This window comes from Cebidichthys violaceus, unplaced genomic scaffold (assembly GCF_023349555.1).
Source record: "Cebidichthys violaceus isolate CVI_PGR_0920_01 unplaced genomic scaffold, fCebVio1.0.p SCAF_21, whole genome shotgun sequence".
NCBI lineage: Eukaryota > Metazoa > Chordata > Actinopteri > Perciformes > Stichaeidae > Cebidichthys > Cebidichthys violaceus.
Window position 1 is genome coordinate 4,643,960 of NW_027176384.1, and position 9,291 is coordinate 4,653,250.

Genomic DNA, 9,291 nt, shown 5'->3' on the forward strand with positions numbered 1-9,291 from the left:
TTTTGGGGATAATGCAAGATTTAGTAATAATTTACAATCGATTAATAAATAAGGTTAGTTGACAGCAAAAATATTGACCAGTAGCCAAAGATACTGTCTCCTTTCTCATTAACTGTGCTTATATATTATGTAGTTGCATTAATAATGTCACATTTGAAAATATAGAGAACTGAACCGTGAGAATAAATAGTGGCGTTACAGTTTTTTAAGGTATTGAGTAATTTCTTACTTTAATAAACGATCTATGTTGCAATTCAGAGGTTTTTACGTGTGCACCCGAAAAAGGCTTCCCCCTCTGTCAACACAAATTGATTACATAATTCGATCAAAACCACGTTGACTGTTTTAACAATAGCCTTTTAATAGATACACATTCGTTCGTAACAGTACAATTAGGATGCAGTATTGCCTCAAAATGTCAAGGCGTTAAATGAGACTGCGGCCCCGATATTTATTTAAAACATCCCGGGTTCGGAAGATATTTACCGATGGACTCTTTTCCGTTACAGGATATTGCAGCATGAAGAAGGAGCAAGTTGTCAACTGTCAGTTTTCGGTTTGGTATCCGATTTTCAAGCAACATACGATTAAAAGGTAGACAGCTGACGTTTGTATATACATTCCAAGAAATATTTTCATCCTCGGTGCTGTTAAACAAAGTCCATTTAGCCAAAAGCTATCGTTAGCTACCAAACAGAAGCAGAAAACAGCTAGCTTCCATCTCTGTTTCTTACCTATCTTCATATGTATCATGTGCACTGCTACATAATTGTGTTTAAATCACTTTCCTTCTCCCTTCTCCTCCTTCCTCTTACCTCTGTTTGTCTGTTGTCTAGTATTTATTGTATTGTTTACACATATTAATTTGTGGTATCGTGTTTGTTCTTTATTCCAGTCTGATTCTTCCACTGCCTCAGAATGTAATAGAGTATTTACTGGACGATGGCACACTGGTAGTCTCTGGGAGGTATGAGGCCACTGACACATGCAAACACGCACACACACACATTCTGTTCAAGTTGCTATTGTTGGAATGAACCTGAAAACACCATGGCCAAAATCAGCTCCATCTTGCTGCTCCCCCTTTAGTCTTTGAATGGCACCAGTTATATTTGAAAAGCATGTACATTATGATCATCAGGTCTGTCTTGTCGCCGATGCAGCTGCCTGATTGACAAATACCCGTCTGTTGTTTCTCTTCCCTTCAGTGACCATAACACACAGCCGACACACACCAACAACAGCGACTCTGATGCAGAGGAAGACGTTCAGGTACGGAAACAGAGACTTTGTGGTTGTTTGTCCACTCCGAGGCTCTCTCTTGTTTTGCCGCATTTCCTGGAAAGGAAACAGGTCTTTGTTTCATCTATTCACAATCTTAAAATGTGTCGTATTTTTTGCAGAAAGAAACTGACAAAAGAGATATCTGCACACTTAGATATTGCTTTGTTTTTTGCAGAAAGGCCTCGGACCTTTGCTATAATCTGAGATGTCACTTTGTAATTTTTTGGATTAGGGGGCAATGTCATCATATTATATTCATTAATTACCTGTCTCGTTACATTACTTGTAGCTCCAACACACAGGTGAAACAAATGTTGATGTTTACCCTGCGGCCCTGTTTCTTGTTCTCTACTTCCCTCTAGTGGTCAGATGATGAGACAACATCCACTGTCACAGTGAGTACAGTCAATGCTTCTCATCAGAATGTCTGTATTCTTAATTTTGGACCCTAGACCGATTTTTAGGCCCTCAGCTCGAAAATAGCATAGCCATACTATAATGAGTGTAGCGTTGCAACTGTTAGGGCTATTTTAATACTTTTGGTATTAAAATAACCCTAACACTTGTGAGATGTGTTGATATGTGTAAATATCAGTATATATGTTACTGGTTAAGAGTGGATTAAGATGGCACACAGCACAAATTAAAAATTCTAATTTTCGAATGGAAAAAAAAAGCAATTTCAGGATATTTCTTTATTAGAAATCATGTAGGTCCAAGCTTTCCAGCTCTACCAGATCATAGAACTATATGTTGAGGGTCTCTAAACAAATTTTTACTTTGTTAAAGTGAAGCTTTATCTAGTACATCTTGATCTAGTACGGAGAGGTCAAACGAGGTCAACCAAAATGTAATTTTGTTCCAGCTGTTTCATTGTAATTTTATATACTATATATTTATATATTTCACTTCTTTTATCACTAATAGTGTTCAATCTATCCATATGCAGCAGTTTGGCATCATTTTGAGAGCCTGGATCTTCTCTGAGACTGTTAATGTTTGTCATCCATGGGATTTTATCGTCTGAATTCCAGTTTTTTTTCTTCCAGTGCCTTTCAGCCTGTGTGAAGGGCCGATTTGACCCAATGAACGTTCCATAGACGCCTCACAGCCTGCTCTGTTGAAACAACCTAACGTGACTTTGATTGACAGAATCCGTTAGCCAATCATAAAATAAAAACTACCCGAGTGTCAAATTTCTCAAATCCGATTTGCTGAGACGTATAACCCTGCCCCTTCCGCTAGCAGGCACACGAGGCACACGACGCAGCGCCAGCTTTGAATCCACACAGAGGGGGATGAGCTGCGCAGATCGATAGTAAACATGAACGGATTAATTAATTTTTTTTGCTGCAGAACATCTCAAAGTAAGGAGCTGGTTTATGATGTGATCGATTATGCGAATTATGATGATGGCTTTGTTTTGTAAGTAAAACTGCGAGGCTGTGTCGTAGCGGAATGTGAAACAAATGGCTGCGACCGTCTGGTCGCTAGCGATCTCCTGAGCTAACGGGTGTTGGCATTGAATTAATTTTTCAAAACGTTATTGGCATAAATGTGGCGAGTGGGACTGCCTAGGGGGCGCTATATTGATTGTGTTACTTGGTATTATACATAGCTTTGTCATATGTTGTGTTTGGAGTGTGTACAAACAACTGAGATGACTTTGTAGCGCAGGAGCTGCAGTTTGAGTTTATAATGCGGCATCATTATATTCGTTACTGATGAGTGCACGTTATGAGTGGATTAATTTTTGGATGCATGCGTTGCCCCCGCCGGTGGGGGCGCTCAGGCCGGATTGGTTAAGGCCCAACAAACAAATTTATCGCCCACGTGATAAAACGTTTACTGTGTGTGTGCGTGTGTGTGTGCGTGTGTGTGTGCGTGTGTGCGTGTGTGCGTGTGCGTGTGTGTGTGTGCGTGTGTGTGTGTGTGTGTGCGTGTGTGTGTGTGTGTGTGTGTGTGTGAGATAGGCTCCTGAGTTCCCAGAATTCACTTCTAAGGTGCTGGAGGCCATAAACGCTCTGGGTGGGGGCGTCTTCCCCAAACTCAACTGGAGCGCTCCACAGGTAAAACACTGCTTTAAAACCCAGCTGCTTTACAGGAATACTTCACCCACAACGCGACCATTCGTATATCAGTGACTCACCCCGAGTTACCTTAAGTTCTTGATGAGTTTGGAAGTAAATGGGGCGGCAAAACTATATCAAAACATCCGTTTACCAACTCTCAAACACATTGCTGTGCTGTTGTTGAATGTGGCCCCCATTTATGTCAATTCATCAAGACATTAACACATTTAACAACAGCAAAGCAATGTTTGTGAGAGTTGGTAAACAGATGTTTTGATAAGGTTTTGCTACCTCATTTACTTTCATTCTTCAAGACTTTTCTCTGTTTTTTGTTTTGCTTCCGCCACTTTGGAGGTTGAGTAATTGAAATACAAGTGGTCATTTTGTAGGTGAAGTATTTCTTCAAAGAAAAAGGAAAAACGTTTTTTAATTGAACAGAGGTGAATTCATTTGTAAAGTGTAACAACATGACCTGTTTTTTATTAGTATATTAGCACAACTAAATCATTTGTTGGCTATTATTGAAGAATATGGATTGCTTCTTGCACCACTGCCAGCTGCGTGATTGCGTGTGTGTGTTTTTTTCAGGATGCCAACTGGATCGCTCTGAACAGTTCCCTGCAGTGCCACAGCCTCAGCGATATATTTCTGCTCTTCAAAAGTTCCGACTTCATCACCCACGACCTCACCCAGCCGTAAGCCTCTCCATCCAGCAGCATCGCCGCACACATATTTAACATTGAGATGACAACCGCCACCCAAAAAATAATAGTACAACAACCAGGTTTGGTTATGTTTGGCAGGCTGATTTCAGTCTGCAGCAAAACACAAAAAAGTGGCAGCTGCAGAAATTGCCGTGATGCAGATTTATACCTCTCAGCTCTGCATGCCAAACATTTAGTGCAGCGAGTGATTTACTGCGGCGCACGGCCTCGGGGGAAGGTGTGTGTGTGTGTGTGTGTATGTGTGAGAGAGAGAGAGAGTGTGAGTGAGTGAGTGAGTGAGTGAGTGAGTGAAGAAAAAGCAATGTGATATATGCTTGTTTGTTGGAGTCTTTTTTTTAATTATTATTATTTTTTTTTTATAAACTTCTCTCGCAAAGGAAAACCAGCAGCCAAGCTGTAAATAGAAATCATAAACCCCAAACCCATGTGATGCTACAGAACATGTATACAGTATATTTATCTGTTTAACAGTTGTAACTGTCATTCATTTCCTTCTGCAGATTCCTTGTATGCAGTGACCAGGACTCCCCAGATCCGGTTGTAAACTTTGAGGTATTTTTTTTTTAACATTATAATACAAGTTTTATTGTCCCAGAGTTCTTTTTGCTCAGAAGAAAATTCTGTATATATATATTTTATTACTTTTTTATTTTATTTATTTTTTTTGCCTATAGAATTGTCAATTTTAGTTGTACGTGAGCCCCTCCTCCATGTTGTCCTCTGCCCCCCAGCTGGTCCTGAGAAAGTGGAGCGAGTTGATTCCTGGCGGAGAGTTTCGCTGCTTTGTCAAAGAAAACAAACTGATTGGTAATAACCCTTCGCTGTCCCTCTGTGTTCGGGCTTTGTGCCCAAACATTTGGAAAAATCATCAACATATTGGTGTTAAGAAAGCAATGATTGTTGTTAACCATTTACTCAAGTACCGGCCAATGTTGAGGCGCTTGTCTTAACTTTACTCGAGTATTTATGCTGCATTGTACCTCTATCCACTACCACCATTTATGATATAAATTCTGTGTAATGAGTGCTTTTGCTTGAGTAACATTTTAAACGCAGTGCTTTTACTATTTTTTACTACCACTGTTTTGAATGAAAGGGACCGTCGTCACATCTCCATTTTGTAATTTGTATAATGAGCCACTAAGTCGGATGAGGAGGGAAACATGCTGAATTGCTTTGCAGAAAACGTCCCACATTGGAATTAGTTTGAGAAACCTCTCCATTGTATATCAGTGATGAGATGACGTTTGAGCTGTGCTCGGCAGGCTGGTTTAGAAACGACTAACGGTGCGTCCGTCTGTTCCCCAGCCATCTCCCAGAGAGACTACACTCAGCACTACCAGCATGTCTTGAAGCAGGAGGAGCAGATCCTTCACGCCATAGAGCAGTTCTTCAGCCAGCACATCCAGTACAACTTCCTGGACGAGGACTGTGAGCATTGCCGTGCTTTTTATTTTTCTATTTTTCTTACTCTGCTTCACACCTCCTCTCAGCTCTCCTCAGGCAGAAACAGATTGCTTCAAATGCGTCATTTGTCACTCGCATAACATTTACATTTTTTATTTTCCAGGACGAATAAATAATTTAACTTTGTCTTTGTGGAACTAGCACATACAGTGTGTGTATGTGTGTATATATATATGTATGTATGTATATATATATATACAGTGTGTGTATGTGTGTGTATATATATATGTATGTATATGTATGTATATGTATGTATGTATATATATATATATATATATATATATATATATGTGTGTATATATATATAATGTGAATGTTAAACGACTGCATATGTAGTTGTTTACACTGTTGCTTTTGTCTGTTTTACAGTTGTGTTTGATATCTACAGAGACAGCCAGGTAAGCACACTGATGGGTTTGGATATAGTACTTTTTATTTAAAATGCTGCTTGCAGACTTATGCATTGTGTGTGTGTGTGTGTGTGTGTGTGTGTGTTGCAGGGGAGGGTGTGGCTGATCGACGTGAACCCGTTCGGTGAGGTGACGGACTCGCTGCTGTTCAGCTGGGAGGAGCTGACGTCTGGTGGGGAAATCGGCCAGCAGCAGGTCAGCCGTCATGACACACGCATTCTATTAGAAAAATACAAATATATAAATAAATAAAAAAGATGTCAATCAATACTGAGAACTGTTTTGTTGCAACTGTGCGGTTTCTCCGTGCGTGCAGGAAGGCCCTGCGTTTCGCTGCACCACCAGCGAGGTGACGGTGCAGCCCAGTCCCTGTCTGAGCTACCGAATCCCACGGGACTTTGTCGACCTCTCCGCTGGAGAAGACGCTTACAAACTCATCGACTTCCTCAAACTGGTAAGAACCGGGCGGCATCCTTCAGTTCTGACGAGTGAAGCCGACGCGGAAGTTGTAAATCTTGTATTTCTTCTACTGGCCAGCAGGGGGCGACTCCTCTGGTTGCAAAAAGCCGTCTGATTGTATAGAAGTCTATGAGAAAATACGCGCCCCCCCGCTTATTACTTATGATTTATTACCTCAGTAAACATGAGTTTACGCTAGTTTCAAGTCTTTTTCAACACAGCATGATAATCAGAGAGAATTTCTTCAAATTTGGCACATTTATTTACACTCATTAGTTACCTCTCTATTCAGTAGTCAGTGGCAGGGTACGCCATTCCTACGCTGGTTTCAAACGGGATTCACGGGACACGATGTGTGCACAAGACACTGAAGTTATGAACTGTTCGTTACTTACGTCATTGACGTAATCCAGAACTCCCTGGCATTCTGAGGAGGAAATATAACTGCGTCCTTACAAGTATAGCTACAAAGAACGCAGGTTGTGTTGGATAAATGTGTCATGGATATTCATTCATTCTCAGTGGTACCACCAGTAACTACAGCTGTTGCCAAATCAACCAGAACTAAAATCTGCAGGATTATAATTTAATGCCCCGGTGAAAGGGAAATTGCGGCTTCTTCATCTTCTGTACTGTGACGTGTTCCCCAGTGAAACGGGATATTTGAGCAGCGCTCAGTTACAAGAGGGATTTAAATTATATCCTTTGGATTGGATTGGATTGGATTGCGTAATAGTGGGCGGGCTTAGAATGTAGCACTAATATTGGTTGGTACGCGCTTACGTGCGCACACGTCATATTTTGTTTTACAGGAAGAAAAGATGATTGGCTTTTGACATTTGAAGAAATATATATTTTTTAATTTTCTTTTTTTTTGCATATATTTATAAATAGATGTACAACATGATCAGGGATATGAACACATTTTTTCATCGACTTTAAACCAGTTTTTCAAATAGGGGTGCTTTGGTTTACTGCAGGGGGTACATGAGATTTAAAAACAGTTCATTAAAAAAATTGTCAGTCATATATCATTTCTAAAAAAAAATTACCTATTAAGTTCAATAAAAATGTAAGATCAATGCAAACGAATGCAATCACGTCCATGATTTTTTTTTTTTTTTTTAGTTTGAGATCCTACTGCTGTTGCCAGGCACAGATATTGTAGCGTAAAACGACTAACAATGTTGACTGAATTGTCCATTATTGACATTGTCTGGCAGCGGGGTTGGTTATAGGATCTAAATTCAGTCTTTTTTTCCCTTGTGTGAATCTACTGCACTCAAGTGTGGCTAGAATCAGGATTCGTTATGAAACTGGGAAACAGGGTATAACCTGGAAGTTTATTCTCCTCTCCTGTTCTGTCTCCTCTCTTAACAGAAGAAAAGCCAACAGGAAGATTCTGAGGAGGAGGAGGAGGAGGAGGAGGAGAACGCTCCACAGTGACCCTGTGTATCTGGAACCAGCAGAGCAGCCCTCCACATAATGTTTTCCTGCATGTAGTGACTCTTTTACCCCCTCTTTACCGTTTTCTGTCACGCTCGTCTGTGAAGGGTGCGCCGTGTACCCGGGGTTCCTGCGATAGCTCCCCCGCATTAGTTTAATGGAACATGTCGAATTAGCTGATCGTGTGTGATGGCTCTCTGAGGATTCATTTTGTGTCTGCCGTCCTTGCCGATAGTAATGGCTCGGTGACACAGGGGAGGCCTCTGCGGTGTCGGTTACTTGTTAATTTCTGTGTTGGGGGGGGGGGATGATTTGTTGTTGTTTTTTTAATGGAGGAAAATAAAATGTAAGCGGATGTATTCACAAACACTGTAAAGAATGCCTGCTTTTATACTTTAAAATAAGCGTGTGTAATAATAGTCCATGTATCTTTATTGCAGTCCCCGGAGTTAAGAAATTAACTAGTCGGCGCACACGTTTCACCATCCGTGAGGCTTCTTTTCAGACTTCTTTATTTAAAAAAAGTCCCCCCCCAGTTTCCCTCTGAGCAGTTTTGACACGCTCATTGCTCCGAGCAGCTCCGGGTGCTCTTTTCCAGCTCTGTTTTCCCCCCATCATGCATCACTGTAGACTGTTGCTCCAAAAATCAAAATAAAAACACCATTAAACTTCTTGTCGTGTATTGGCTCGGCTGTCAAGTCTGGTGGGTGCTGTAAACTAGCACATTAGAAATTGATTGTGCTTCTTTTTTCTTTTTTTTCACGCAACAGCTCTCATTACGCCCAGAGCCAAATGAGCTCTGCATGTGCAGGGCAGTTCATTTTGTGTGTTTTTTTTTTTCCTTTCACTGGATTGATTTAGCAATTACAGAGAGCGGGAAAGAGCTGGTGTGATGAGAGTTACAGCTCCCTGGGTGAAAGGCTGTGGACGGGAAACGGTGCACAGGACACATGTTGTGGGGTTTGTTGCACGATAATCATCTTTTATTCTTTTTAATTTTTTTAAATTAAATCGGGCTGTAAACAAACCACCCAGACCTGGAGGAGGTGTCCTGGTGTAACCTGCGGTGCTGGAGGATTAGCTTCAGTGTCTGTACCAGTAAATACAAAGCTTAGCCAATGACCAACTCCACTCTGCAATCAACCGTAGATTAATGCAAAGAGCATATTTGGTTTTCCTGAAAAGATGTACGAGCAGTTACTAGTTTATGTGGTTCCCCTGGCTGAATGAATGCAGTATAATACACAGCAATGCAATCAATTTTACTTCATGAAGGTTATGTTCACTTATTGTTGATTCTGTTCTAGCGAGGTGTCAATACAATATTAGAAAATATATCAGTACAATGCATTACTATTCTTTTTTTTGTGCGCGTGGCTGCTGCATTAGACTGCTTTAGTTTGAGCTAGGTGTGCCTAATAAACTGGC

At 40.8% G+C, this 9,291-nt stretch overlaps 1 protein-coding gene across 1 annotated transcript; it reads left to right on the forward strand.

Moving 5' to 3' along the window:
• Nucleotides 1–476: 476 nt before the first annotated feature.
• Nucleotides 477–8,535, forward strand: cdc123 (cell division cycle 123 homolog (S. cerevisiae)). Its single transcript, XM_068717020.1, has 13 exons — nt 477–594; nt 896–967; nt 1,209–1,272; nt 1,647–1,679; nt 3,258–3,353; nt 3,945–4,051; nt 4,582–4,633; nt 4,813–4,888; nt 5,390–5,512; nt 5,918–5,946; nt 6,049–6,153; nt 6,275–6,412; nt 7,798–8,535. Exons 1-13 carry the CDS (start codon nt 521–523, stop codon nt 7,861–7,863), a joined length of 1,035 nt encoding a protein of 344 aa, XP_068573121.1. The 5' UTR covers nt 477–520; the 3' UTR covers nt 7,864–8,535.
• Nucleotides 8,536–9,291: the final 756 nt, after the last annotated feature.